Source organism: Hypoxylon trugodes (assembly GCF_022578975.1).
Source record: "Hypoxylon trugodes strain CBS 135444 unplaced genomic scaffold F4822scaffold_4, whole genome shotgun sequence".
Lineage (NCBI taxonomy): Eukaryota > Fungi > Ascomycota > Sordariomycetes > Xylariales > Hypoxylaceae > Hypoxylon > Hypoxylon trugodes.
In genome coordinates this window covers 3,837,404-3,864,880 of record NW_026250019.1, presented here as the reverse complement: position 1 = coordinate 3,864,880, position 27,477 = coordinate 3,837,404, and the positions used below count along the sequence as shown (strand labels likewise).

General features: G+C 46.5%; 10 protein-coding genes across 10 annotated transcripts; 4 read left to right on the top strand and 6 right to left on the bottom strand.

Moving 5' to 3' along the window:
• Positions 1-882: 882 nt before the first annotated feature.
• Positions 883-4,299, top strand: F4822DRAFT_401870 (TBC domain-containing protein). The gene is made up of 2 exons (XM_051457979.1): positions 883-3,086; positions 3,142-4,299. Exons 1-2 carry the CDS (start codon positions 1,323-1,325, stop codon positions 3,622-3,624), a joined length of 2,247 nt encoding a protein of 748 aa, XP_051316191.1. The 5' UTR covers positions 883-1,322; the 3' UTR covers positions 3,625-4,299.
• Positions 4,300-8,144, bottom strand: F4822DRAFT_401867 (glycosyltransferase family 90 protein). The gene is made up of 4 exons (XM_051457978.1): positions 7,647-8,144; positions 7,445-7,503; positions 7,109-7,383; positions 4,300-7,040 (listed from the first exon to the last, which is right to left on the bottom strand). The coding sequence occupies exons 1-4, from the start codon at positions 7,691-7,693 to the stop codon at positions 4,530-4,532; spliced, it is 2,892 nt and encodes a 963-aa protein (XP_051316190.1). The 5' UTR covers positions 7,694-8,144; the 3' UTR covers positions 4,300-4,529.
• A 424-nt stretch (positions 8,145-8,568) lies between these two features.
• F4822DRAFT_235530 (uncharacterized protein) lies at positions 8,569-9,204 on the bottom strand. Its single transcript, XM_051454213.1, has one exon. It carries the CDS (start codon positions 9,041-9,043, stop codon positions 8,657-8,659), a length of 387 nt encoding a protein of 128 aa, XP_051316189.1. The 5' UTR covers positions 9,044-9,204; the 3' UTR covers positions 8,569-8,656.
• A 586-nt stretch (positions 9,205-9,790) lies between these two features.
• F4822DRAFT_235522 (FAS1 domain-containing protein) lies at positions 9,791-10,957 on the bottom strand. Its single transcript, XM_051454212.1, has 3 exons — positions 10,509-10,957; positions 10,134-10,444; positions 9,791-10,068 (listed from the first exon to the last, which is right to left on the bottom strand). The coding sequence occupies exons 1-3, from the start codon at positions 10,711-10,713 to the stop codon at positions 9,943-9,945; spliced, it is 642 nt and encodes a 213-aa protein (XP_051316188.1). The 5' UTR covers positions 10,714-10,957; the 3' UTR covers positions 9,791-9,942.
• Position 10,958: 1 nt separating this feature from the next.
• F4822DRAFT_235517 (glycoside hydrolase family 27 protein) lies at positions 10,959-12,735 on the top strand. The gene is made up of 4 exons (XM_051454211.1): positions 10,959-11,270; positions 11,327-11,573; positions 11,687-12,108; positions 12,174-12,735. Exons 1-4 carry the CDS (start codon positions 11,204-11,206, stop codon positions 12,644-12,646), a joined length of 1,209 nt encoding a protein of 402 aa, XP_051316187.1. The 5' UTR covers positions 10,959-11,203; the 3' UTR covers positions 12,647-12,735.
• Positions 12,736-12,952: 217 nt separating this feature from the next.
• On the bottom strand, positions 12,953-14,791 carry F4822DRAFT_235484 (chondroitin AC/alginate lyase). Its single transcript, XM_051454210.1, has 5 exons — positions 14,240-14,791; positions 13,753-14,181; positions 13,347-13,700; positions 13,197-13,293; positions 12,953-13,147 (listed from the first exon to the last, which is right to left on the bottom strand). Exons 1-5 carry the CDS (start codon positions 14,588-14,590, stop codon positions 12,999-13,001), a joined length of 1,380 nt encoding a protein of 459 aa, XP_051316186.1. The 5' UTR covers positions 14,591-14,791; the 3' UTR covers positions 12,953-12,998.
• A 331-nt stretch (positions 14,792-15,122) lies between these two features.
• On the top strand, positions 15,123-16,794 carry F4822DRAFT_428749 (glycoside hydrolase family 88 protein; the record flags this gene model as incomplete). Its single annotated transcript, XM_051460964.1, has 5 exons — positions 15,123-15,164; positions 15,218-15,382; positions 15,432-15,631; positions 15,735-15,948; positions 16,021-16,794. 5 exons carry the CDS (start codon positions 15,123-15,125, stop codon positions 16,792-16,794), a joined length of 1,395 nt encoding a protein of 464 aa, XP_051316185.1.
• An 88-nt stretch (positions 16,795-16,882) lies between these two features.
• Positions 16,883-19,904, bottom strand: F4822DRAFT_235440 (fungal-specific transcription factor domain-containing protein). The gene is made up of 5 exons (XM_051454209.1): positions 19,585-19,904; positions 19,442-19,512; positions 19,299-19,379; positions 18,034-19,204; positions 16,883-17,937 (listed from the first exon to the last, which is right to left on the bottom strand). Exons 1-5 carry the CDS (start codon positions 19,680-19,682, stop codon positions 16,971-16,973), a joined length of 2,388 nt encoding a protein of 795 aa, XP_051316184.1. The 5' UTR covers positions 19,683-19,904; the 3' UTR covers positions 16,883-16,970.
• A 566-nt stretch (positions 19,905-20,470) lies between these two features.
• Positions 20,471-23,342, top strand: F4822DRAFT_401849 (putative MFS transporter). Its single transcript, XM_051457977.1, has 9 exons — positions 20,471-20,665; positions 20,770-21,283; positions 21,343-21,539; positions 21,608-21,829; positions 21,884-21,896; positions 21,951-22,016; positions 22,074-22,547; positions 22,597-22,607; positions 22,660-23,342. The coding sequence occupies exons 2-9, from the start codon at positions 21,194-21,196 to the stop codon at positions 23,126-23,128; spliced, it is 1,542 nt and encodes a 513-aa protein (XP_051316183.1). The 5' UTR covers positions 20,471-20,665; positions 20,770-21,193; the 3' UTR covers positions 23,129-23,342.
• F4822DRAFT_401845 (uncharacterized protein) lies at positions 23,343-26,875 on the bottom strand. Its single transcript, XM_051457976.1, has 5 exons — positions 24,894-26,875; positions 24,612-24,841; positions 24,048-24,557; positions 23,896-23,989; positions 23,343-23,837 (listed from the first exon to the last, which is right to left on the bottom strand). The coding sequence occupies exons 1-5, from the start codon at positions 26,236-26,238 to the stop codon at positions 23,431-23,433; spliced, it is 2,586 nt and encodes an 861-aa protein (XP_051316182.1). The 5' UTR covers positions 26,239-26,875; the 3' UTR covers positions 23,343-23,430.
• Between the last annotated feature and the right edge of the window lie 602 nt (positions 26,876-27,477).

Sequence of the window (27,477 nt, the reverse complement as noted above, 5' to 3'; positions counted from 1 at the left end):
TTCCAAGGTCAAGACGATCAGGCCTAAGGTTCCTTCCTTCCATCGTGGCCGGGGGGGTTTTAAGGGGTAAAGTAGAGGGGGAGCCCACCTTTTATTGGTTACCTCCAGCTAACCGCGCTACGTACCAAGGAAGGTACGGTTGAACATTGAAGGAAGGGAGTACTGAGGTACCTAGGTAGATGTAGGCTTAGCTCTAATCTCGCAACCACAACATCATCGTCGCTTAACAACTTTCTTGTTCTTCCTTCCAAGTTCCAACCTTGTGCTTCTTCTTTTCTCCGCCGCATTAGGGGGATCCGCTCGTTATCCGGTCAAGCCGCCTCGTCCTTTTCCTGTTGTTGTTTTTCTAGAATATCATAATCATCATCAATAATCTTGATTGATATTCGTCCATTCTTTCAAACAACAACTAATCCCCATTCACTCGTTTTTTATTTACCTCGTACCTTGCATTGATCGTATCTCGTGTCAGCGCACTCGGCGATACGAAATCTCAGCCCTATTACGACTACAACCACCACCACCACCCTATACCATATCGACATCCTACATACATACTCACGAACGACATATGTTTACCTACTACATACCAACTCACTTGTGAATTACACCATATAGACTTCGCGCTGCTAAATCGTAAAGTGTCTTCGAACCTAATTGATCAACATTGAAAACATCAAATATCATCGTTGTCAATCATATCTACAAGCATCAATTTACTACAAAAACACGCGACATTGTACGAACGAGAATACAGATATTACATCTTCATTAATATCTAAAGCGTAATTTGAATAATTATCAGCTTTAATTGTCAGACATCTCCGATATCCGACACACGACACCACGCCGTTAAGAGGTAGGGGTGTTCGTCCTTACTAGGATCGTGAGACAATTGACAAGCCTCATTTCACCTTAACCACATCGACTCTACTGCGGATCAGGGGCTTCACTCCTACTGTCATCCTAACTTTCCCCATTTACCATTCGGAACTTGTCGAAACCTTGTGTTCTGCATTGTCACGATCTGCCCCGTCGTCTTAGACACAAAACTCGTCCGTTCCTTGCCGTTACTATTCCTGTACATCCTGCGGACTGCTCTGATTCCTTCGCCCGAAGTCGACAATACATAGAAACGATCCTCAGATAGCAGATCGACAAAATCCGGACGATCCGTCTCTTGGTGCGAAGAAGATCCGATTCGGTCCCTTTTCCCCACCGAAACACCAGCGACAAACACCTCTGCTTTGTGTTTTCCCTCTCTTGTCAGGTAAAACTTGGCATCGACGACTCTAGATTACATCGCTCCGAGCTAGCACTCGATGCTCGACCATGCGATCATGACCTACGGTGGAGGACATTCAGACGGGCTCGACCTCGCAATTCCGAGTCCTGGATCACCGCCCGGCATGACTACATCAGCTATTACTTCTAGGGCGTCATCTGTACGCTCATTTAATTCAGATGAGGGTGACGATACCATTGCGGCAGATGTTGCTCACTTTGAAGAGATTGGGCTCGATGATGATGTCGCCTCTATTGACCATTCTCATTTCCGTGATACCCAGATTAAATCAGCTCCCAATCCTTACAGCGCCTCCTTCGCCTCAGACCTTCGTGCTGCGTCCACAAAACATGTCGGCCCTAAGATTCATCCCCAGACCCGTGACTTAGCTCGCCCGCGCCCGCGGCCACAGCTCCGTACGGCAGCCTCTTTTTCGGGGTCACGTCCTGGAGCTCCGACCCTGACCACACAATTTCGTGATACTAGTACTCGCAGTCTCAGCACGGGCATCGGCCCCGAGCCTCAATCAAGTCCTTTGCCGATCCGTGGTCTCTCGGTACGATCTTCTTCATCTGCAACTGCGTCTCGTCGCCGTCGAAGTCCCAGCCCAAGCGTTAATCTCTCGGCCCGTTCGCTTAGTCCCCGAGACAATGGTTTGGTTGTGCCGAAGCCACGTCGAAGTAGTTGGCAATTGGGACGAGAGCCGAAGTCGGCGATTGATCTGGAAAAGGAGTGCGACGACGACGATGACAACATCCCGGATGATCTCATACTAGATAATGTTCCCCTATCTCCGCGCCCGCCGATGGAGCGGTCACCTAGTAGGCCGAACTCTACCTCCACATCTCCTGAAAGACGACCGAAAGAACGTGTCCGTAGCGTTGGTAATGGAACACCCGCTGTTGCAGTCGCCCAGGGTTGCTTAAAATCTCCAACGTGGAAGACCGATTCTATGTCATCTACTGACTCGCTCCGGTCAACATCGTCTTCTTCACTCAAAACTCGCGCCAAAAGCTGGACTGCTGCTATATCAGAGCTGAGTCCTGAAGCGAAGGCGCTCACTGAGAAACTGGAAGAGCATGCTGATGAACAAAACAAACATGGTCTATATCCCTCTGCATACGACCGACCCGCACCAAAACCGCGAGTAAAATCTGCACTCGCCGAACTTCCCCCTCTTAGACGAACAAACATTATGATCGATCCTCTACCCGTCTCAAAGGAGAAAGAGGCAGTTCTATCGCGAACAAGACCATCTTGGCTACCACCCAAAGATCCAGCCGAAGAGAGGAGACACATTAAGGAGTACCAGAAGATGATGGCTAGTAGTGTTGAGGCAGACAAGAAGCGAGAAGCTGTGCGCAAGAGCAGAGAGCGCACCAAGGATAATGCCGCCAAAGCACTTATGCAAGTATGGGAAGAAGACGTCATGAAGAGATGGGATGCTGCTATTCGCGAGAGACGAACTAGAGAATTATGGTGGAAAGGCATTGCGCCTCGCAGTCGGGGTGCCGTGTGGTCTCGAGCTATTGGGAACGAATTGGGATTGACGGAGACGTCATTCCAAGCAGCTCTGACAAGAGTTCGTGAAGTCGAGGAACGCTGCGCAACTGGCAAGGGTAGTGTTGAAGATGAACGTAAGATGGCCTGGTTTACTCAGATCAAGACCGATGTCCAGGAGCGGACTTGGGCCGACCTCAAGATCTTCCAGGCTGGTGCTCCGTTGCACAAGGGCCTGATCGACGTCCTTCAAGCCTACGCTATGTACCGAAGTGACATTGGTTACGTATTCGGTTGTAATGTGAGTTCATCCCAACTTATTAAAGCGTTTGTGTACTAACTCAACAACTAAATAGACTATCGCCGCAATGCTCTTGCTTAACCTCGCTACTCCTGCCGCTGCCTTTGTCGCTCTCGCCAACGTGTTAAACCGTCCTCTTCTCTTTTCCTTTTATGCTTCTGACATTGGGGCTAAAACGTCAGCATTCAATCTTCTCCTACAGACCATTGCCGCGAAATCCCCACGACTTCATAAGCATCTTACAAATTCGGAATTGGGTCTTGAGCCGGATGATTACCTTGGCGAGATATTCACGTCTTGTTTCACCCGACATTACAGCCTTGATGAATGTACTCGACTATGGGACGTATATGTTTTCGAAGGAGACGCCGTCCTAATCCGCGCAGCAGTTGCCTTATTATTGGACGTGGAAGCTTCTTTACTCAGCGCTAATACCATCGTTGAAGTGCGACAAGCTCTTGAAGGAAGGAGTAAACCCGACCAACAGGAAAAGGTTGACGCATGGATGGTTAGAGTCCGAGAAGCTGGCAAGGCGTAAAGCTTGTTATCGTCAACCCTTGGTCTCTTTTGTTTTACGCTCATATGTCCATATTTCAAGAAATATTAGTTTCGGCAAGGTTATTCCTGCGTACATACGAGGTATCCGGCGAGTATCTTAAGATACACAGGCCTAACGTGTATCTAAGTGCCCTGCCAACCGAATCTACTTAGGGGAGAAAGTTAGGGGTGCTATAGGGGCGTTAAAAAATGAAGGACCACTCTTGCGTCGATGAAACGGGCGGACAAGATCTTTGAAATGAATCACTCACGAAATGGGAAAGGAACATAGAATCTTCGAGGCGATGAACAGGACCGGAAAGGGAGGAGTTAATTGCTAGTCTTGCCTACCACACATCTACCGACCTCCTTACTGATCATCTTACAATTTCTCTTCTTCCCTCACCTTTTTATCTTTGTCTTCTTCAAGATGGATAAATAGCCATTTCCCGACGCGGAGATGGGATACCATATTAGTTAATTTGATGGATTGTTCTCTCGAATCTGCGTTGATGTTTTGGTTTCCTTCTGTGTTCTCATGATGTATCTTGTGATAGGAATTATGACTTAATTATATTGGAGCTGAAATTGGTGGCTTATTTTCAGTGTACCAATCATATGTTAATGCATTTGAAAACACATAGGTAACGACTCGCCATTGTATGGAAAAATCGATTGTCGTAAATGTTTGCATGTGGTATTAAGTATATTCTTATATTTCTACCCCATGCGCTCCTTCATAGTGGTATCAAGTGTAAAATTCAATCATCCAACCAACGAAAAAGCGAACACCAAGAAACCAGACCGTTCCATTCATCCGCCGATCCATCCATCCCATATATGCAAATCGTATCACACGTATAGCCAACCCTATGGTCTCTATCTTTCATTACGCCCGTTAGTTCATCACAGCGCGAATCCAAGATCTTCCCTACGGTCATCTACGAGACGCCCCCACTCAAGCAATAATCTAAACATGTACACTTGCATGTCCTCCTTACGGAGAGATTGGAACGCCCACTCGCGACCCGCCTGCGCGATCTCATCCGCCTCGGCTAGGCCTGGTCCGCCCAGATAACCTACAGCACCCCAAAGGTCGCTTAGCCGCACATCGAGTGGGACGAAGTGTCTCCAGGCATGGACGCGTTCTTCCCACCAGGTACGGAAGAGGGCCGCACGATATGGCAAAGATGCGGATTTGAGGAAGGGTAGGAAACGACCGCTGAAAGCAGCGCCGTCGAGATCGATAAGATGGCGATGACGCCAATGTTCTTGGAAGTCAAGAGAGGGCGGAGGTTCGGCCGCAGGTGAACCGTAAAAGGTAATATGTTCAGCCGCGCAGTCGCGGTCATCGCAGCGATTGAAATTGCCGACGAATGAAACGTTTACAGACACGCGATTATCCACAGGTGGCGGATTGTCTGGGGGTGTAGATGTCGCAGAGCGTAATGAAGAAAGAATATCTCTTCGAGAAGGGATGAAATTGAATAATGATTTCGCTTTGATGGACATCTTTGCGTTAGCAGCCATGTGTACGAATCTAGCCCGGAGAAATGTCTGCCAGGCACCATGAACAGCGAAACCATCGGACGAGGCACCCCGCCAATACACGCTATTCAGCTTCTCGTCCCATGGTATGCTCTTATTATTCTCAATCTCCACTTTCTCGCCAAAGTTCCACGGGCTTGGATATAGTATATCGGCGAAATTGTACAGCCGACTTTGGCTGAAGACGGGAAATAGCGTATGCGAAGGTGTCATAGCGGATGGCGACAGCAAAACGCCATGCAGGTACGCGAGGTCTGGTTGGTGACACAAGTCACCAGATAGTGTCCAATTAGATACGTAACCGTTTGTCATGTGTGGAGCAGAACAACCCAAGCACTCTGCTTTCCTATTCCACCAACGGTATTTATTCACCGGAGAATCGGCAGGGCAAGTTGGCGAGATCCATTCATAGAAAATCTGGCGCTTGAATCTTTCCAGGAACCAAGGTGATTTATGATCCCATATGCTCTCGTCAGCACCTAGAAAGTCCTTTACCCACGGCGGTTCTTGAGCTTTGCTAAATGGGAGCAATGTTTCTTTTACGCCTAGCCTTGCCCTTGCCTTCAGTCCTTCTTCTGTGTACGCTTGCATGCGGTCGAGTGGAACCGAGATACGGCATTCGTCATCGAGATTGAAGGCTAGCTGCATATCGGGTAGCCATTGCCCAAAGGGCTCAATCATCTCTTTGGTGACATCCATCATCCACCTATGAGTACCGTGAATGTGAGGAGATATATCGATCTTCCCATCCTCAATAAGGATGCCACCCATGGAGAGTGATGGATGCTCGAGAAGATGAGTCGTTCTCTGGCGTAGCACAGCTGGTAAGGTACCCCAATACGGAAGAAGGTCCGCATGAATCTGGTCGAATGTATCGATGATTGGGGAGTTTACCGAGACTGCGAAATTATACCACTTATCAAAGTTAGGAGGCGGCGGTATTCCATATCGCTCTCTATATTCAGAAGTCGCTGCTTGGAGCGATTTGCTCTTCTTTGCCTTAGCTATCCAGGTATCCGACTCGCCTCTGGCGTTTACAATGGTTAGAGCAGGCGTTGGCTGGAATCCTCCGGGACTCATGAAAACAGTTTGGGTGAAGATTAAAAGAAAGCCTATCAAGCCATAAAAAGCATAGCGATTCCTAAAAATGACACCCTCGCTGGATGACGGTAGTTGAGTCGTGGCAGTCTTCCCAAAATGGAATAACAGACCGGCTCCGACAAACAGCCAGATGCCAGTCACAAGACCCCACCAGGTAGACCATACCCTGATCATAGTCCCATCCGCGATTCTCCATTGTAGGTAGACGAATATACTCGCCACGGTGAGTAACAAATTCACCAACGTAGCATGCAAATAGCCAAGCAGGTAAACGGCCGAGACTATGCCTATGGTCACAGCTATACTATCAGCAATTAAGTCCCCAACAGCAAGCCAAGTAAGCAAGACGTTCCATTGGAAGTTAGCTCGGTCGATGGAAGACCACACAGCTAGGAAGGTCAATACAGCTGCTGACGTCAGAAACAGTGTACCCAGATAATGCCACGTCTTCGATTGTCCCTCGCTAACTTGCCGCAGCTTTCCAGCCTGGGATATGAAGACCGCGTCTAAGGCTAACGTCAACAGCTGAGCTAGAGGGACAAAACGTTCGATATGGGGGCTGGCGGGACATATGGCGCCGGTCGTACGCTCGGAGAGGAGGAGGGTGTCGGTGGCGGCCAATCCCCAAAGTAACGCGACCAAAGCATATTTCATAAAGGCTGAAGAAGCCGCGGCGGATCGTTCTTGTGCGTCATGTCCGTGTCTCGGTAGATATATAGGTCGTAGGTCGAGGATATCATGGACGATAAGAAGAAACGGAAGGAAAGCCTATTTGTAACTATTAGAAGTCGTTTCCTTCGGGCGTTTCGCCAAGATAATAATTAATAGGCACAAACCTGAAGTCCATCCCACGAGCAGTGGATTGTACGAATAGTCCTCCAATACAAGACAGTGCGAGCGATTATGCAGAAAAGTAATAGCGCAAATGAGGGCGATAATGATCGAAGTCGCAATGGAGATTTCAGTATGCCAGAGAAGAAGGATTTTGTTGGCGAATCACCATTGGATAATGGCGCATAGCTTGACTCGGTACGGAGTATATATCTAGCATAGGCGGAGAGGGTAAATCCCGAGAAGAGGAAAGTCAGAATAGAGAAGTGAAATGGTCGCTCTATTTATTGAATTAGCATATATAGACAACAGCTATGTCTGACGAAGTTGGGCTACTATACCAAAAGCTGCGCTCTTATAATATCGAGACCAGACGAAAGTGGTACTAAGGCCAAGAACACTACCATGCGCCGTTAATTGTTAAGTTCTGCTCGAACAGACAAAAGTAAGAACGATAGGATGACAGGATGACGGGATGAATAGTCTCATAAGATAAGACGAAAATAAAAACAGGCTTATTATTATTAGGAGTGTTACACTCACCAGGCGGCTAAGACAACGAATTTCTGCTTCTGAGGCGGCGGCGCCATCTTAGACAATTCGATAAATCCCAAAGCGCTCACCACCACACACACGCGCGTGCTTGTATTTGCTTTCCGCTACTATGCCGAGCTAGGTACCCTTAAAGCACTGAATAACAAGAGAGCACATGACTTCCAAGGTTAGATCATGGTGATGTCAGTACTGTATATCAGTGTTTAGTGTCTGTGTCAATGTCAGTGCAGCATGCTTTAGTTATGCGCAAAAATAGAGGATCGCCATGATTTGTGTAGAATGGGAATTATTTTCGTTTTCACAACTTCGCGACGAAGGGAAAATACGATAGTAAATCTGGGAAAAGCCTATTTCCTTTCCTTGATCTTTTTTATTTTTATTTTTACACCGAGATGAGATGAAGAAGGCGATGAGAGCCTTAAGGAAAAAGAGTCAAGATTGAACCTTTACATTAAAGCTTAAGCGTCTTGGCTGCTTGGCGACATCCTTGAAAACGGTTAGCCGGCAATAGAATGTACATGTCTCGTACAATTTACTGGGCTGGCTATACGATCGTAGCTTGTTTTAGACCACATATGTACTTGGTATGTACCTTGGTATTGCAGAAATGCTAAACCTTGGCCCTGGAGCAATTTAATAAATCCCAACTGATTGGGTTCAGCGGGTAGCGTTTCTGTAGTTTATGGTCCGTGCGACGCTATACTGGCCCGTGCCACCCCAGCCCGATTGAGATCATAATTACAAGGATATTATTAGAAGTTGGGGGGATTAGGAGATCCTTCTCCGGACCTACCAATCAAATTCCGCAGGTATACGAGCATCTGCAGGTGAGACTCTCAAGTGCAAACAGCTGACAATGCTGCCCTTCTCTAGCTACCCCGCCCCCCACGTCCAATTTCTACACCTTCATAATTCAAATGTTCAACGATGATGAATGAAAGTTTCAACCATCTTCTATTATTTTTCCAGCTCTAAATAGGTGGATGCGACATGTCTACTTATATGATGCCGGGATAAAATGTAACCTGGAATCTCCCGTTGTTTGAGTTGATGACAGGATCAATATCATTCTCCAGGTACACATTCCATGGATCCAGGAAACCCGATTCCCACATCTTTGTCGCATTATTTGCCTCCTCGCCGATTATCCTGTCAAGACACCACGATCCCGTTGGTTTCTGTGCCCACGCCTCAGCCGGTGCGTTGAGAAGAAGGTCGAGCGTAAACCCTTTAACCCTGGAAAGGCCGTCAAGCGACTGGATCGTAGCAGCTCCGTCGTTGCCCTGTAGTATCGAGATGTCGCCCCATGTTGATCCGGTCTCGTTGGCATGCCAGTTGATTTCTGCCCACGTACCAAGCAGATGCTTCCGCCCGTCAAGATTCATGTAACTCCCTCGCACGATCCGACCACGAAACGTTGGACACACGGCAATAAATACGAATGAGAAAGGTAGGATCTAGAAACGCGATCGAGGGGGGTCTAATCAGTGTCGCGATACATAAAGACTCAATTTTAGATTAAAGACGCTTACAATTGTGTACTTGTAGGGCACGAAGTCGTGGTTGCTTTCGTAGAGGAAGTACATAGTCCCTTCAACATCACCGTGGCTATTCGGATCGAGGTTCCAGATACGTACGCCGGGACCACCGAGGTCTTCATCGCCCTCTACATATATGGTTTCCCATGCTCAGCGATGCGACCCCAATTAGAGGAGAGAACCAGATACAAATATTTGAACTGGATATCTGGCTTACCTGTGTAAATAGGCGTTTTGGATTCTTCGCGACAGAATATCTGGGGATCGCTTGGTATCTGACTATCGTTGAGCCACCGACGAGGACCGGAAACTATCGGCGGAGCACGACGGTGCCCCGTGCTAGCGGCTCCAGAAGCCTGGTCTCTGACTGGGAACGCGGAAATCGAACAAGAAAATACAATTTCTAAAATTGATATACAGACTAGTCTATTCAAAACGCGCATACTTTCTTATGTTGTAATAGGAACTAGGTTAGGTAGCAAGAGCGGTAGGAAGGTATCGTAGGGCGGATATGTTTGATGTTGACACGGCTAGGAAAAGGCTAAGAGGGTAATAGACGGATGAGAGACTTATACGTTTAGGTAGCTTTAGCTGTGTAAGTGTTCCTTCCTAGGTATATTGAATATTATTTTAACTACTAGGTAGGTACCTAGGTAGATATTCATCTGCAGCTTCTTCAATTTCAGACTTCCATCCCTCGCCCCAAATTCTACCCCATATTCTATAAGAGAATATGGCTTCAATACTTAACAGTAAGGCAAGTCTGGATTCGAACAACTTCCCGCAATGAAGCTCTGCTTTGTCTTTTCTATATCTCCCTCAAATACCATGGTCGACGGGTCGAGAATCCGATCAATAATATGTACCAGGCCCTAAGATACTTGGTCAGCTTGATGCAATTATCTTAGTCATTGAAACAATATCGTCGCGCTCTTACATTGGTCACCGAGATATCCGCTTCGACTACATTTAATGCCCGATTGAGAACAAGGTTCCCATCGGTAACCTGCGCGCCGACATAAAGGAATGTGCCCGTCTGAAATCGAGTGTAGTTGGTCGAGAATGAGGAGACACTTAGTTTTGAGTTGGGAATATAGTGATGTTGTACTAGATTCCCGAGCCACCACTTTCCTTTTGGCGTTTCCGCGTAAGTATTGAAATACTCCCCAGTGTGGTTGAATGCCGTGTCCGAGGGCGCAAAAAAGGTAAAATTCCAAGTGGGCACGGTATCGAATGCCTGTGTAAAACCTGCCAAGGAGTTAACACTTACGTGCACATCTTCTAGTCATTCATGACGGCGTGGCCAACCTACCTGAGCTATCTCGAAGAACTTTGGCTAAGACGCTAAGGTCGGTCCTCGAATTGACATAGTCGAGCAAAGAGACGGAACCAGCAGGCTTCGGCGGCCCGTATAAGCCTTCAGGGGAGGCCCTATATGATAGAGGAAGCCTGGCGCTGTCGTTGGCCAGTACCAGATAACTGAACAATAACAGAATAAAGGACTTGAAGCCGAACATCGTGTTGTTCTATTTGCCTGTTAGTTACGAAGATCTAACCTTGTCGCTTTGAGGGACACTCACCAAAACACGGACCCGATTACCGGACGATTTCATTAAGATAAACCATTTGCGATTATTAATTGCTCACAGTTTGGAAAGTGACACTGACCTCATTAATCTGCCGAGACCTATTTGGCTGGGAAGCCGAACCGGAGAAAGTCCCGGCGCTTTGTCCGCAAGTCCGGGGTTGCGGGGGAAACATGGGGATGGACATGGGGATGAACCGGGGTTCGGGTACGCTGCCGCTTCGAGTTATGTTCGTGTAATTACTCTCGAGGTTATAATTTAATGGAAAGGTGAGGTGATGGCCGAGGTGACTTGGCGATAGGTGATATGAGAGCGGCGCAAATCTCATCCATATGTACTAGGGACCTCCGACTTCCTAGCACACGCAGCTGAAGACACCATTGGAACGTTCCCAGACATCACACCGGTCAAAGTCGACATTATGAAGCTGCTACTCCTTCAAGCGCTGCTATTCGCGGTCGCGGATGCTTCATTGAAGCCTCAAATGGGTATGCACCATAATTCCATTCTAGTTTAAAACGTGTATCGCTTACACAAGCTGTAGGATGGAATTCTTGGAATACATTCAAGGCCAACATAAACGAATCCACGATTAAAAATACGGCGACGGCATTAGTTAAGCTAGGTCTAGCAGATGCTGGCTATGAATATGTGATGATAGACGCTGGCTGGCAGACCGACACAAGGGCAGCAAATGGGCAACAGCAAGCTAACGCGACGCTGTTCCCATCCGGAATCAAGGGAATCGCCGATTATGTCCACAGCTTGGGACTGAAATTGGGGATATACAGGTAAGCCCTGTTCAAGTTTTTTTTTTTTTTTTTTTGGTGGATTTCGCGTCTAGACAAAGCACGTACCTAGAAATGTATCTAGATAACTGACTAAGAATTTTTCATTTTCTCAGCGACTCTGGCATTTACGACTGCGACTTCCACCCGGGAAGTTGGGGTTACGAGGAACTTGATGCATATACATACGCATCTTGGGGCATCGATTACCTTAAGTATGATAACTGTGGTGGTTTCCAGGCTGGTACGATCTCAAGCCAAGAGAGATTCCAAAAAATGGGCCAGGCATTAAAGACTTCCGGTCGCGACATCTTCTATGCGTTGTGCCAATGGGGACATCAGTTTCCTTGGTATTGGGCGGACCAGATCGCGAATTCTTACCGCATGTCTGGAGATATTCAGGCGTCATTCGCGTCAGACAAGTCAGGCGTGTGTCAGACAGCCTATTGCCTGAATACAGGTTATGCTGGAGTCAGTGTACTGACTATGATTCGCAAGATGAGAGAGATCTCTGCCTTCCAATCGCCTGGATCATGGGGTAAGTCATAGCCAGTAGCGCTTCTATATCATTATATAGACAAGAACCAACTGACCTTTGAACAGCTGATATGGATATGCTTGAAATAGGGACCAATTCCATGACCGAGTTTGAAGAGCAGACGCACTTTTCTTTCTGGGCTGCTCTCAAGTCGCCATTGATCATTGGTGCTGACATCACGAATATCTCAGCATCTTCATTAAATATCTTGCAAAATAAGGAGGTAATCGCTATATCCCAAGACAGGTTGGGTGCTGCTGCTAGCTACGTCCCTGATCTATCAACTGAAGGTTCGATCCAAGTCTGGGGAGGACCATTGAGCCATCAATATGTTGCCCTCGCCCTCAACTATGGCAATAAGACTACGGATATTGGCATAAAATTGGACGGGTTGCCAGGACTGCGTCAATTTTGCAAACATAAGTCTGTGTCCATAAGGGACATATGGGATAAGAAAAACCTGGGGACCTTTACGGACGAGATCCGACTGCAAAATGTTTCCATCCACCAGACCAAATTGTTACTAATGTCTTGTTAGAGGGGGAAGTGAAATGGTGTAACTAGTAATTATAACCCAATGCAATGGTCTCTATCTAGGTAGCTAAAAGTAACTATGTGATTATTTAATCGCTGGGCCTCGTTGCTGCTGACTGCTACGTACTTAGGTACAATTGTAGGAGTATATACTAGGTAAGATCAACGGCGAGGGAAAGATGGCTTGCATCATGAAAAGTACCCTTAACATACTTAGCCAGTGAACTGAGACGACATGGAATATATGGTTAACGAGATCACGCAGTCTAGATGGTTGAAGGTCCAAATCAAGTTCCCGTTGAGCAGAAAGTATCGCAAACGGGGATTCTTTTATATTAATACCCAGATTATTAGTACTATGAGTTATGATTCCCGGTACCATTCGCTCCTATCTTACCCCCTCCCCAGATTGTACGACCGGTGTCGTTGAAGAAATCCCCCTTACTTGGATATGACCATATGAGGTCTCCCCACATTGGATGGTCTGTTGAAAGCTTTCCATTTCCTACAGGTCTGTTAGAACTAAAGACACCATTCTTGATGTCGAAACTCACCGGTCTGTTCTCCGCCGGCTGCGTCATGGGCAGATTTTGCTTCCGTAATGTAAGGTGCATCAATGCCCCTCTTGACGACATATTGGTAATAGAAGATCTATAATGTTAGCATTACCGCCCGTATAGCGTCGGGGGATTAGAGCGCCTTACATCCCACACATGCGGTCCACTGGCAGCACCCCGGCTTATGTTCGAAGGCGCGTCCCAAGGGCCATTAACTAAAATTGCCTCACACCGATAGAATTTTGGGTCGTATGGTACATCGTATCCCAAGTTGTACTTAGCTGTATACTCAGCACCTTTCAGAATTAGGTTGTCGTGGAGGGAATAAACATCGTAACCCTGAGACTGGACGACTCGGGCGGCCTCGGCAGCCCAACCAAGTCCTGTTTGAGCATGACCTTGATCTCTTCCAGTTTCCGCACCTTGCCCGGTTTCCGTATGCCAATTTCCGAGCACACCAGCACAGAGATCGTTCTGGTACGCATTGAGGGCATAGTTATACTTGGTAGAATCGTTAGCCAGATAAGAGGAGAGAGGTTGGTGTTTCACTTACCATTGCTACATCGTCAAGGTATACTGCGAATGAAAGTAAGGCCTTAATGCTCGCTAGGCCATAGTTTGCTTGACCTATTATGATCGACTGTCTTGCAAACAACCAATAAAGCTGATTGGCGAATCCCGAGGTCCCTGAAGCTTTCGCCCCCTGTTCCACCCATCCCCCTTCCCACCTCATGATCTCCGCCGCATTCACAAACAAATCACCATCTAGGGCTACGAGGAGAGATGTATCGGTGCCGATGATGTCCGTCAAGTTTGAACCCCAAGCATCCAGGATCGTAGTGGCTCTATTCCAGTGGTCTTGGCGCCTGGTTATGTACCACATGATGGAATTCTGCCATGCAGCACGGGCATCATTAGAGAAACTGGTATAGTTACTGCAAGACCCCCGACATATGACCTGCTTGGGCCCTTGGATTATATACTTGCATGAGTTAGACTAAGGGACACGATTATTCGATACGAGCGAGCGGAAGCCTTACATTAGCCGCCGAGTATGTATCGGCACTGAAGTTGCGAAATGCTGACGCGTAGGGTTCTTCGCCTCCTTCGACACCAAGCCTCATACGTTCCAGATCATCGTGTGTGTGCCAAAGTCCGGGATGAACAAATTGACCAATTCTGGTCTTCATCCCCGGGAATGAGGAGACCGAAGGGATGATCCCATTCAATACAGGCAGCCCATTGAGGCCGCCTGTAGCGGCCACACCATGTGAGAAGAGAAGGAGGAAAAGAGCAATAAGATAAGAAGCCATACTATGACCTAAGCGAGGTAGTCGGTCTTGCTTGTCCCTAGCTAGATCCGCTGTAGTTATCGCGAAGGGCGGCCTCATTAAGATAACAACTTCGGCTGGTATACACGGACAACCACGGCCTTAATAGAGCCGAATGTACAATGATGACCCGATTCCCCTATTCTATTAGCACCGCACCCCACGAGGTTCTCCGCAGCATTTCCCCAGACCCACTACAACACAAGAAATTGGCGATACAATATCTAATTTATGGGCCGGAGGAACGGGCTAATTGCCGGGATATCACTCCGTAAAGACATTGAGCCATAATTTGATCTAAACTCACGATGGATACGAGGTTGGTGAATTTCCGCATTATTAGCTGCCGGTTTTTCTTAGTGTATTTTGTTTCTTGCATCCTAAAGGATTGGTCGTAGACCTCGGACGGTACTTGTCAGTTGTGAGAAACGAACTGAAGAGCGCTTCGGGTGGTAGCAGACACTAGCTCCAACTTGCTGAGCAATAGGATACGTTCAAACTCATGCTGTCCCGTCTATTTCGCGAACCGATTACAACCATAATTACTAAACACGAGAGGAAGAATACAACGGAAGTATCGAGTGCTGAAAAGATGCGAGAAGAGATGGACACCGCTCGTGATGATAGACCCTTGGTTAGTACTAGAGATATTTGATAGAGGCTACAGCTAATGAGATGGTGTAACAGAAACGTAATCGTAGCACACGAGACGACTTGGAACAGATTCATAATTACCATGGCTTAAATACGACAACAAATTTCGAAGGCATCGCAGGCGCACATTTCGAGAGATTATATTCGGTAAATGTGATCGCGAAGATTTGGGGTGTCGCCCAGAGAGCATTTTCGAGAGTAAGCCGACAATGAGACATATTTGAATAGACAGCTGATTTTGATGTAGCCAACCCCGCCGATATTGTTCCCGGAATACACCAAACCTGGGGATATAGGATATGTTTATCGCGAGTTGGACTTTTGGACTTCTGGGTTCTTCCCAGGGTGTCTTTACCTACTCCTCGAGCGACAACGCAAGTATGCGCACAATCTTCGGCGTATAGGTCTTTCACCTACGGATCATGTGCCACACGAACTTCAATTGCAGTAAGTTCCGCCGTTATTACGCGAAGCGAAGCAAGTTACAAACCAAGACCAGATTCGCATGCAAATGGTGGACGGCGAGCCTCTACCCTAACGCAACAATAAGAACTACGCACGATCTCGGTTTTATGATTGCGCCTTGGGCTCGAGCGGCCTGGGAACTTGAGAATGATGTAAGAGGGTACGATACTGTGATTACAGCAGCGAAAAGCTTGGCGAGTCGATATAGTCCGGTAGTAGGATGTATTAGATCTTGGGATACATGTGTCACTAAGAGATACTCGTTTCAGGACCTGGATAAGAATTTCTTGGTTATTGTGGTAAGTATTGATGTTTCTTTCGTTATGAACCCGACCCGGACTAAAACTGATTGAACTCTTTCTTTCTTTTAGGATAATATGATGAATTTGGATATGCTCTTCTGGGCTGCGGCGGAATTGAAAGACGACAAGATGTACGCAGTGGCGCTAAACCATGCCAAATTAAGCCAGCGCTACCATGTTCGAGCCGACTTTTCGACTGCTCATGTGGTCAATTTTGATCCGGCTACTGGTGCGATGAAATCGATCATCACGAACCAGGGTTATTCGGACGAGTCTTGTTGGTCTCGTGGACAGGCTTGGGCGATCGCAGGATTCACGCAAACCTATCGGTGGACACGAGACGGCTCTTTTCTCGAAACCGCCAAGAATTGCGCGGATTATTTCATCAAACGTTTGCCTCCAAGCGGTATCCCGCCATGGGATTTCCAAGCACCCAAGAATGAACCGCAGCCTACCGACACAAGTGCAGCTATGATCGCCAGCTACGGGATGTTGTTAATCCATGAAGCGGAGATTGCGGCTGGGCGACCGAGCACATACTTGCAACATGCTCTCCGAATTATAGGAGCCGTATGTACTTCGCATGTGAACAGCCCAGCTGAATATGTTTCGCATGATGATTTTATTGAGACGCCTGATGGGAGGGGGCTGGGCAACCAGAAGGAGACAATTGATATGGGCAGTGGCGCCGAAACAATACTGAATGGTGCTACGATCAACAACTATGAATTTGCCCCGCGCAGATGGGCGAACCACGGGCTAGTATATGCGGATTACTTTTTTCTGCTCGTGGGAAATAAGCTACTTGAGATGGGCATTGGCGAGGGCCTTGTTAGAGGTTAGAAGTCTAGAATGGGTAGCGAAGATGACGTTTTGAAATATGTAGTTTTTCTTCAAGGGTTTGACGGACTGGCCTCGTGTTTTGCTCATTGAATGGCCCCCTTCGGCGGAATAGATTTGAGAAAAATCTACTCGGCACTCAGGTATTTTATTCTTATCTTTTCTCCCCGGTCGAAATGTTAAGTTGGCCTGTGGCCATTCATGGGTTCTGAAAACATGCTTATTCTCTGCGTGGGTAAGAATGGTTGTTGCAAATATGTGTTGAGATCTTCGAAATCAAGTACGTCGGAATTTCCAAAATCCATATTTCCGGTGTGATTTGGATTACTGTCTCGTAGCATAGGCCCCGGAGTCTGTAAGGATGCTAAGCTTATTGGGGGCGCTGATGTATGGGTCTTGTTTGAACGATCTGGTTGGAATGCAAGTGGTAGAGGAGGAAACGCCAGTGAGATGCTATCGGGGGAGGCCTCATTATTTGCTCCAACGTTGTCTGTCCGAAAACCTCCGTTGAACATGGCGGTAGGAGCGTTATTAGAATTGGGATATGAGTTGAATATCTGCTCCGCGTGGATGGGTACTGTGATCGGTGCTTCGGACTCTTGTTCTAGTCGGTTGTCATCTGAATATGCAGGCTGTCTAATATCAATAGCGCCAGGGCCTTGTCGTTGGGCGTGTCTAAGGCGCATCGCAAACTTGGATGCTAAGTTTTCTATAGAGTTCGATGTTTCGTGTGCACTCCACGGGCCGTTCCAGCGACTAGACATCTCTAGGAGACTTCCAACAAGGGAGTCGAAGTCCTTCGACAACGGAACACCATAGTAAGATGCGTGTGCTAGTAGCATACGGCCACATATGAATAGGCAGAATGCGAACTGCGGGTTGGTCGGAGATGTAGAGTCTTGTAAGAACTTCTCTGTTATTATAGCAACTTCTGTAGCTGCAGCTAGGCAGGTCTCGGAGCTTGAAGCACTAGGTAATCGAATTCGGCTATTATGCCAATCAGACATAGGATATGCGATGCTTTGGTGAAGCAGAACTACTGCGGTATTATGCGTAACATGTGCAAGAGTTAGGTTAGGATCCATGATTCCATCTTGATTTAAAACACAGGCTTCTCGCCATTGCTCGGGAAGATATAGCTTCCATCTATTAAATAGCATTCGTTAGTAAACTAACCGATCGCATCTACTTAGCAAGGGGGTGTGGAGGGGGGGAAGAGAAATAGAATATAAAAGAACGTACTGGACTAGGCGTAAATCTAGCTCTTTGAATTTCATCAGCCACATCTGGACCTCATGCATCTTGGTGATGTCTATAACTTGCTGGAGGAAAAAAGATGTGACTAGACTAAGGCTTTCGGTCGCTTCAATACAATAAGCGAATCCACCGATTGATTCCTGAGAATCGCCTCCCAACCCCACCGAAGGAAGTGCGCCATTGACGGAACTCGTTTGATCGGCAACGCCAAAATAGGGAGTAGGAGTGGCTAATGGTTGACCAGCTTCCCATAAAGCGCCTTCGCAAGGCAAGCGCATTCTCACATCTGCGCTCGTCAGCGAGAAGTTCCAGCCAGTTGCGATACTGCAAAACCGATCCATCAAGAATATGTTCCAGAAAACCCGACGTCGTTCTTCTCTCTCGCTCCAGGTACGAGCCGGGGGTAGAAATGCCATTCTTTTAATCATGACTTCGGCGGACGCGGCGGTGGGTTGATCATCTTCCTCGACACTGAGCCGCAGTTGTTCCACAGTCCGAGTCATGGAGCCAACGATAGACCAAGCTGAGGGTCCTCGACCACTCCCTAGAGTATCGAAGGCACATATGATCAAAGCCTGTAAATTCCCTACTGAGAAGGATTCCATACTCCGAAGCAAGACCACTTGCTTGCTTCTTTTAGCATTTCGAGCTTTCTCATCGGCGTTCCCAAGTCGTGAATCGGGCGAAAACCTAGCGCAGAGCGAAACTATGGCGTGGAATATGGTTGTTAATCGTGGGCGCTCTCGGTCATTGGCCATCCGTTGGCGAAAACCCCGGACGTGGAGCATGGGTATCCATGGATGGATTTTTGCAAAATAAATCTCAACTAGAGCATCAATCAAATCTCTGGGCGGTAAATCTTCATCATATTCACTAGATCTGACAAGATCATGATCTGTTACATCTTTTATAGCCGATTTGGAATTCCATTGGTTTGATTTAGGCCGCTCCGGGACGTTGTTAAGTTGCGAGGAATTGGTGGAGGCCAAGTGCGACAAATTTGACTTCACTTGTCCTATGTGCTCCTTCAGGGAGGATAACGGGGCTTGTAGAGCATCTGTGTGGGGGCCTGTGTGCCCATTATCATTGCTCGTTAGGCCAGTCCAAAGTTGTTGCCATAGCATGCTCTGTCCAAGGAACATTTGCTCGAGGCTGGCTGGATACGAGGTATTAGCCCAAATGGGAAGATGAAACAAGTGGCGTATAACTGAGGGGGGAACAGTGATGAAAAAATTGAGATACCAACTCACCAACCCTCTGACTTAGATTCTCAATGGCACCGGTTTTCATTCCGGGCTTGGAACGAGTTTCGTCGTAAACACATTGAGTTCCTATATTTTAGATATGTCAATAAATAAGATCCGTGCTCGATATGTTCATGGGGGAATCATACGATATTTCACACAGACAGAGCATGGCTGTTGTCGTGAGCACTTGGCCTTTTTCTTCCGGCACGATTGACAACTTAATAGTCAATTAGAATTCATTCTCACATTTATAGGTATTAGCCGTGCTGGATATAATAGAATGACCTACGCAGGACCTTCGACATCTTCGTCGCGTGAGATACGTCTCTTCTTAGATCGCTGCTGGACATCGCCATCCGCGGAAAGACTTGCGTCTTCATCATCCATCTCTGTCTGCTATATCCTCGGAAATTCTCGTCGTATATCTAGCGAATAATAATATCGCACCTAGCGATAAATGTCGCATTATTACTTATTCATCATTGGAATTTAATTGAGGTTATTGGTGAATGAACCACGAGCCGCAACTCGGGGACATTGATGAAAAAAATGAAGTTCGCGTGTCTCTTAACAATTCCAGTCTAGGTACTGAAGTGTACCGAGAGATACAGTAAGATAGCCCTGAAGGTGGACAAGGTAAGCTTAGATGATTGGCGGGTCCTCTTAGACACGCCTCGTTTTCTCCATGGAAGGTACTTTAATGGGGGGAAGACGTATGTATTTCATAGGTACATATATATCTACAAGTAGGAACGTCGATCTATAGACCCTTGACCGGGATAATCATCCTAATGTGCCGAAGGAATAAATTTCAAGCTTCTTTTATGTGTTTCCTACAACTAAAATATCATATATTAGTATTAATCATACATTAACAAATACGTGTATTAATGGTGTATCCTGGATATTAGCAGTCAATCATTCCTCTAAATATTGAAGTATTGAATCCCTCCCTTTTTGGGCGGTGTAGTGGCATGACCGGGTACATTATGTAGCTAGGTACAGGGAGTTAGGGAGTACCTGGGCTCAGCTGAAATTATATGCAGATACCAAGGTACTTACCGATACATAATGTACCTAGTAGATCGTTCTCCCTATCGGTAATGACTCGTGCGCGTCATTTAATGCGCCTCTATGGGTGATGGTGTGCCCCCATCCATCCTTTTTCTTCCAACGATGAATCTATCTACTCTATTTGTGCGTCTTAATACTCCGTAGACACTTTTATATGAGTTCACATTGAGACATCATGCTTATGCGGATTTCGGATGACGAAAATCCATTAACCCGTTCCCGATAACCCCATGGGGTCACACCCGAGGCCTGTGGGATCATTCGGATCTGGAGATGCTTCCAAATTATATGTACGGGTATGTATATATGAACCTAGACATGCCTTAAAAGACCAACCAAAGGCAACCTCTAAAGGAGAGAAAGTGTCATATGAAGTTATCAAGAAGACTAACTAGACTAGTTATGAGAGAAGCTCTTTTTAATTGCCCTAAATAGTCATCACTAGAAAAGACGTTCTAGGTCTAGACCATTACCTATTACTTACTATGTAAACGCGTTTTACCGGGGTATTCGACGGCATCCAACGTTGTACGGAGGTCGGACGATCTTCCGGAACTTCGCCCGCCAACATGTCTGTCGATTTTCTACTACCAACACAGAAGATAATCGTTGCAGCTCATCGCCGCGACATGTGGAATTCCCCATCTTTCCCCAGCTCTGCTAGCTTGTTCTCCGCATTAGATTTCCCCGGAATTAAGAGCCTCTGCTTGGATGAGCGAATACATAATTGACTGTCGCTGGTCACTCCTTGACTGACGATAATCCAGAGTTGAACTTGCACATGGTGTCATACGACGGCGACTTGCAGCAATAGTCAAGACAAGATGTCTAAGCAGGAAACGAAGCACGATGACAACTCTATCGCCCCGGTAGACGAGAGCCATGAGCTTAATCACATCGATAGAGACAACGAGGTTAGACCCCTACCCCCCTTGATATTGACCCACGTATTTTCCAGGCTCACAATTTGAAGATCGCAGCCTACGCCGGCGAAACGGCCACGCACATCGATGAGGAAACCAACAAGAAGCTATTCTGGACAGTTAATAAACGTATCCTGGCTTCCATGCTGGGAACCTACTTTTGTCAATCCTTAGACAAAGGCACGCTGGGTTTCGCGTCTGTCATGAACATTAAAAAAGATGCCAACCTACAAGGCCAAGATTACAGGTGAGACCAGAAAGTTGTATGTCTGCACCGATCGCATTAGTTGACTTTGCCTTGTTTGTTGTCTTTAGTTGGCTAGGCACGATCCTGTATATGGGTGTCCTCGTTGGCGAATATCCGACTAACCTACTGCTTCAGCGACTTCCCGTCGCCAAATATCTTTCCGCCAATGTGTTCCTCTGGGGTGTCGTTATCGCCTGTTCAGCCGCAGCCCAAAACTTCGGTGCCTTAATGGCGGTTCGCTTTCTTCTCGGTATATTTGAGTCATGCGTGCAGCCTGCTTTTATCATAATGTAAGCGAGATTCCGTCTTGGCCTGGATAGAATTAGGACTAACTGGAATGACAGGACCTCTATGTGGGTAAGAAATAATCATATGACCGGCGATTATACTTGTAACTAAGCGGCCCGATAGTATACTAAACGCGAACAAGCTGTCCTCACATCTCTCTGGTACTGTATGACTGGCGTTCAACTAATGGTGCGAATACACAAGTTCCCATCACATTTGGGTTTAATCGAAACTGACTGGATTCAGGTTGGAGGATTAATCGCCTACGGCGCAAGTCATTTCGAAGGCCACTCCATCAAGTCATGGCAATTGCTCTTTCTCGTCCTTGGCTGCGCTACTTGCGTCTGGGCCGTCTTCATCGGCTGGTGGCTCCCAGATAGTCCCATGAAAGCGAAATGTTTCAACGAGGACCAGAAACGGATGATGGTCGAACGTGTACGTGCCAACGAGACGGGTATCCAGAACAAAACCTACAAGCGATACCAAATGCTCGAGACCATCAAAGATCCAGTCATCTGGTGCTATGTGATGCTTCAAGTAACCTCGACTCTCGTCATCGGCGGTCTCGGAGTTTTCTCCAACCTCATCATATCTGCGTTCGGGTTTTCCTACCTCCAAACGCAATTGCTCAATATTGCACAGGGCGGCGTCACTATCATAGTCATGATTGGTGGCGCCTGGATGGCCACTTGGACGAGGCAGACAGCTATTATCATGCATGTTAGTATCCCCCATTCACATAATTCGTACCTTAACTAACAATTTATAGATTTGGACAATGTAAGTGAATTGTTACGTCCGTCGAATCCCGAAAACTTACTAACCAATGTAGACCGGCTATTATCGGTACCGCCGTCATATACTCCATTCCTCCGAATCCCTCAAACAAAGTCGGCCTTCTAATCGCCTTCTACTGCACACAATTCTACCTAGCTGAGGGCAACCTGATATTTTCCTTAATATCCCGAAACGTTGCAGGTCAAACGAAAAAGTCTACCACCCTGGCAATGACCTTCATAAGTTGGGCAGCAGGAAATATGGCGGCGCCTCAAATTTTTCAAGATTCAGATGCTCCTCGATACCAGAAAGGATTTACCGCCCATTTCTGCCTTTATGTGCTATTCAATATATCCTTGGTCCTCCTTCGAGTGTTGCTCGTCCGACGGAACGCCGCTAAGCGTCGCTCTAACACCTCAGGCGAGCAGGAAACTAGCTCCCAGGATGATGAAAAGATTGAGCATGCCCACGCATTCGATGACTTGACAGATAAAGAGAATCCCGACTTTAGGTATGAGATTTAGATATCGTTCTGGGAGGTTATGTTGAGCATGTTGCATGTTATATGTTATATGTTATGGGTGTAGTAAAGATTCGGTTTTAGCCACCCCTCACAGTGAGTAAAGCACTGTCTTTAGCACTGTCATGCCGGTTAACTCTAGGTACATATTCAGGGCATGAATTCGTACTGGTAGCACCTATTTAGTTAATTATACAGTGCGCTAACTAATGTACACAAAATGTTGACATTCACGCTCTAAACTCTTCATATGCTCTTAGTATTTTACATACAACTCATCCGAATCTTTGGAAAACCCTTAACCTACTACTTAAATCCCTGCTCTAGGTCTTCGCTCGAGGGAGACCTTCCTCTCATGAGGCTGTTGTGCTCTAGGCTACTGAACGTCGATCTCCGGCTTATGCTAGGTTCTTTACCCATATGTTTGATCAATTCGTGACTAGCACGCATCTGACGGATATTCTTCTCGTTACGCAATGCTTCCGCTTTCATGCCGCTCGTAATGCCCACTTCCCTATTCCGAAGCGAGTTGGTTTTTCTTGTGATCTTACTCTCCATCATATACCACCCGGTGCGTACTGCAAGCCAGGTAAATCCGATATTGTAGGCAAAGGAAAAAGCGGACCTAAGGAGTCTTGTGATTGCATTCGTAAATGTACCGTAGTTGAATGCGAGGAAGAATGATATAACTATAACTCCGGCGCCGATGGGGACTTTAGATAACTCCATTAGTTGACTTAGAACCGGAGAAATTAATGAGTTCAGACTTACACATGTATCTGAACTCCTCGGTGAAGGTCAGAGTCCCACTATTTAGTTGAACAACGTTCATTCCGAATAGAGAGGACATGAATGACAAGGGAAGCTATAAGCACAGGCTATTAGTCTCACTGTCTGGCGCGTCTTGGTGGGGTTACACTAACGAATATGATGGTTATGACTGTAAATAGCATGATAGACTGCCCTTGCTTATAAACCTCTTCGCCGTTTCTGACTGCTTCCCGAGCTTCTATGACGCTAGCTTGTTGCTGTTTAAGAGCCAATAGATCTTTGAGAGCGTCGGCACTCTTCCTTGCTAATTCGAAAAGGGTTTTCATCTCCCCGGTCCTGCTTCTAACAGAAGTTTGCAAGCGTTTCGCGCAAATGAGCGTGGACTTTCTCGAGGATGCTGTCAAGGAGGTCTCCGACGACGATAGCTGTTCAAATTGTTTAATGAACGTTTCTATCACCATGAGCTGCTCTTCCATGATACGAATCATGATCTTCAGCTCGTCTATTATATCCATTACTTCTTTTAGAAGTTCGCACTCGGATTTGATATTGAGCAATATGTGCTGTGTTGCTTCGTCATGGCATCGCCCCTTCTTAAATTCTCGAGATACAATATGTGAGTAGATGAGGAAACGGTCAAAAGCAGCGGTCTGTTTATAAGCCTTCGATAATGTTAGTCCCCCGCCCCCATATTGCGCGCGAATATCAAGACTCACAATGCAGCCGATGGCATCTGCGAAGATGTCGACCAGTTTCGGTCTCTTATCAAGAGCCCTATCGAAGAATACACGCGAGCACTCGTCGATGACGATGAGAGCGATGTCATATGCAGACTTAATGGTGTTTCTCCCTACATTTTCTAGTCTGATCCGGACGGCTTCGTGTACATCTGAGGTGTCTAATCTGACAGTTTCCCATCGGCGTGGGAAGCTCGTTATTATTGTGTCTAGGGGTGAAATTGTTAGCGCACAACATATTTCGGTTGTTTATGTACTTACTATCGTCCAATACCCAAAGCCATAATTGGTCTACCATAATTAAACGGGGTACCTTCCGACTCTCTGCTCGGCATATCAAGCATCTTCGCCCACAACCCTCATGGGGAGGTGCTTGACAAGTTGCCCGATAAACAACCTGATCTCGATCTCTGGTCTTGGTACTTCTCAAGGAACTATAATAGAATTGGTCTAGAGTCCTTCGTGGATGTAGTGGTGCTTGCTGATCTTTATGAAGATATTCTGTGATAAGAGATTCTTCTGTGATAAAATCCATAGTGTCGAAGATCTCGGCTGCTGTTAGCAGGATAAGACCGAATAATTTCATCCTTCCTCTCCTAGTTCTTAAATCAATTGCTGACAGTAGGTCAGCGTCGCTGCTTTCCGCTTCTTCGCTTGAGGCATTTGCGATGATGTTGGTGGTCGGCGTAAGAGGTGATGGGTGAACTTGTCGTTGATGACTTAGAACGATATCCGCCATTTCCATCGAAGCTCTCTTATTTTCCTCCTCCTCCTTCTTTTGCTGTGTCTTATTGGCCTCCTCGATCTTCTCCGCGGTACGATTTCTACCTTTATCCGTCTCCCAGTGGAGGTAAGGCATAAATAGCACCATATTACTTGACTGAGTCTCTTCGGTACTAGAAGGAATGATATCACAGAATGCTTTCATGTGACGGGCGTGTACCTCAGAATTCGAGTCGAAGCATCTTTGTGCTCGCCATAGCTCTGGCTTCAAGATTATTTCCGTGATGGCTTCTCCGCTGCGACTAGCACCGCTATAGTATCTTGCAATAGCCTCCTCTACCCAACCCATATTGTTTGCGGGTAGATGGAAATATCGAATTGCCTCCTCGTCATGTTGCATTAATGGGTTGGTCGCTGCATTTTCGGTGAGGAGTTCCTCAACTGGAAATTTTTGGCGAGGAAAATGGTTATCGCGTCCAGGAATGCTACACGATTTACCATCCTTGAAAAATATGACTGGTGCTTGGGCAAGAGAGTCTGCGGAAAGGTTTTGAGATCCAGTTGACCCATCTACACCGGATTCCCTTGTTGGAAAGGGGTTTCTCTTCTTATATTTTCTATATTCTCCTATGAAGCGGCGGAGTCGATGTGCATTATTACTTCCGGGGTGCGTATGTAGTTTTGCCCGTAATTTCTCCGTTCGACCTATTTCCCCAAGGATGTACTGCTGTGAATGTGCTGGTAGTGTATCAAGATAATGCTCTCTTTCAGTAACTCTCAAACAGCCGGAGTAATGGAGATATTCGTCAGCGAGATTATTGTCATGTGGATCGGGGCATAAACAAGTATGTCGTTCGTTTATTTGTTGGTCTTGGCTTGCCATGGCGATGAAGTTCACGGGCTTACGATGGCAGCGCTATAGTATCACGATGGCTGAAGTTATGAAAGCTTGTAAAACAAATTGGATGCATAGTTTAAGTTATATTCCAGTGATATCGGACCGACTCCTGACACCTCAGGAGAAGTCCTCGGTCAAGTTGTCGCCAAATTGGGAACATTTTTCGAAGATATGACCTCTCACTTGGGTTGTGAAGCTTGAGTTGGTAGTAAACTCCAAATGTGCCACACGAAACGGATCAAGGTGTAGTAGTCACGGAGGATTGTCATATGAGATAAGTAATCGACATGGAAAGGGGTAATTTTTAGAAATACCGAGCCAGTAGAGACATCTTGTAGAGTCCGGGGTAAGGTAAACAAATGTGATATGTAGAATACCCCCCCTTCCATGACTTTCAGACCTGCATACTTTGATACTAAAGCATGTGGTTGGTGTTTCAACCCCTTCAGACGGCTGAAGGGGCTGCGCTGCAGGGCTGCAGGGATTAATTGTAGGATCCAAGGTCTAGATTTCCAACAATAATTACCTAGCATGTTGGCGCAAGGGTTTTCAGGAGCAAAAATATCTATTAAGTATTAATTCTCCTTTTGAATGGGTGCCAACATCTTGTATCGAAGAGTTTTATTGAGCTAACAGATGAAAAGACGAAACAACGAAACCCCTCCTTTGCTTTGCGAGGATGACACGTGACTCAGATGGGTAGTCGTCACCTGACCGCTTATCTGATATCAGAGTACACCTGGCTGATGCATAATATTCTTCTATACTACAATACCCTTATACCGATCGCGACCCTTTGATGTGAAGTTAAGGGGAAAATGTTGAGATCAATATATTTTGTACAGATAATTAACCTAGGTACTTTGTTCATACTAACGACAGTCCATTGAGAACCTAAAACTTTCAGAATAATGGCATTGTTTTGTAAGTGGAAATGCGTACTTGGTCACCCTTGTTTAATAGGGGTATAGGTCATTAGGTATCTACCTAGGTACCAAGAGCGGTCCGCGCGATACATATATATATAACTATTACGTGTAGAAGCTATACAACTAATTATAGAAGCTGATTTTTGGTGTTCTTGTATTTTCCCTGCTTACATAGTGCTTGGGCCCTACATTTTCTGCGAAATCTACTTAAATAGCTATCTAAACCTCCTAATTCACTGTTTAGACACCCACTGCTAACAGTTCCGTTCCCTAAATACCTAAATGAGCTCCAAGG

Bases quoted from the DNA above. Each gene is read 5' to 3' on its own strand.
- F4822DRAFT_401870 (XM_051457979.1), top strand. From the start codon at position 1,323: ATGCTCGACCATGCGATCATGACCTACGGTGGAGGACATTCAGACGGG. The intron at 3,087-3,141 runs GTGAGTTCATCC...ACAACTAAATAG, and splicing joins GTTACGTATTCGGTTGTAAT to ACTATCGCCGCAATGCTCTT.
- F4822DRAFT_401867 (XM_051457978.1), bottom strand. From the start codon at position 7,693: ATGGCGCCGCCGCCTCAGAAGCAGAAATTCGTTGTCTTAGCCGCCTG. The intron at 7,384-7,444 runs GTATAGTAGCCC...TTCAATAAATAG, and splicing joins TTATAAGAGCGCAGCTTTTG to AGCGACCATTTCACTTCTCT. The intron at 7,041-7,108 runs GTTTGTGCCTAT...AGTTACAAATAG, and splicing joins GCTCGTGGGATGGACTTCAG to GCTTTCCTTCCGTTTCTTCT.
- F4822DRAFT_235530 (XM_051454213.1), bottom strand. From the start codon at position 9,043: ATGAATCTTGACGGGCGGAAGCATCTGCTTGGTACGTGGGCAGAAATC.
- F4822DRAFT_235522 (XM_051454212.1), bottom strand. From the start codon at position 10,713: ATGTTCGGCTTCAAGTCCTTTATTCTGTTATTGTTCAGTTATCTGGTA. The intron at 10,445-10,508 runs GTAGGTTGGCCA...ACTCCTTGGCAG, and splicing joins AGTTCTTCGAGATAGCTCAG to GTTTTACACAGGCATTCGAT. The intron at 10,069-10,133 runs GTAAGAGCGCGA...CAAGTATCTTAG, and splicing joins CGGATATCTCGGTGACCAAT to GGCCTGGTACATATTATTGA.
- F4822DRAFT_235517 (XM_051454211.1), top strand. From the start codon at position 11,204: ATGAAGCTGCTACTCCTTCAAGCGCTGCTATTCGCGGTCGCGGATGCT. The intron at 11,271-11,326 runs GTATGCACCATA...CACAAGCTGTAG, and splicing joins TTCATTGAAGCCTCAAATGG to GATGGAATTCTTGGAATACA. The intron at 12,109-12,173 runs GTAAGTCATAGC...ACCTTTGAACAG, and splicing joins CCAATCGCCTGGATCATGGG to CTGATATGGATATGCTTGAA.
- F4822DRAFT_235484 (XM_051454210.1), bottom strand. From the start codon at position 14,590: ATGAGGCCGCCCTTCGCGATAACTACAGCGGATCTAGCTAGGGACAAG. The intron at 14,182-14,239 runs GTAAGGCTTCCG...AACTCATGCAAG, and splicing joins ATACATACTCGGCGGCTAAT to TATATAATCCAAGGGCCCAA. The intron at 13,148-13,196 runs GTGAGTTTCGAC...ACAGACCTGTAG, and splicing joins AGCCGGCGGAGAACAGACCG to GAAATGGAAAGCTTTCAACA.
- F4822DRAFT_235440 (XM_051454209.1), bottom strand. From the start codon at position 19,682: ATGGATGATGAAGACGCAAGTCTTTCCGCGGATGGCGATGTCCAGCAG. The intron at 19,513-19,584 runs GTAGGTCATTCT...TTGACTATTAAG, and splicing joins GAAGATGTCGAAGGTCCTGC to TTGTCAATCGTGCCGGAAGA. The intron at 19,205-19,298 runs GTGAGTTGGTAT...CCTCGTATCCAG, and splicing joins GAATCTAAGTCAGAGGGTTG to CCAGCCTCGAGCAAATGTTC.
- F4822DRAFT_401849 (XM_051457977.1), top strand. From the start codon at position 21,194: ATGTCTAAGCAGGAAACGAAGCACGATGACAACTCTATCGCCCCGGTA. The intron at 21,284-21,342 runs GTTAGACCCCTA...CACAATTTGAAG, and splicing joins ACATCGATAGAGACAACGAG to ATCGCAGCCTACGCCGGCGA. The intron at 22,017-22,073 runs GTGCGAATACAC...GACTGGATTCAG, and splicing joins TGACTGGCGTTCAACTAATG to GTTGGAGGATTAATCGCCTA.
- F4822DRAFT_401845 (XM_051457976.1), bottom strand. From the start codon at position 26,238: ATGGCAAGCCAAGACCAACAAATAAACGAACGACATACTTGTTTATGC. The intron at 24,842-24,893 runs GTAAGTACATAA...TTTCACCCCTAG, and splicing joins GCTTTGGGTATTGGACGATA to ACACAATAATAACGAGCTTC. The intron at 24,558-24,611 runs GTGAGTCTTGAT...ACATTATCGAAG, and splicing joins CAGATGCCATCGGCTGCATT to GCTTATAAACAGACCGCTGC.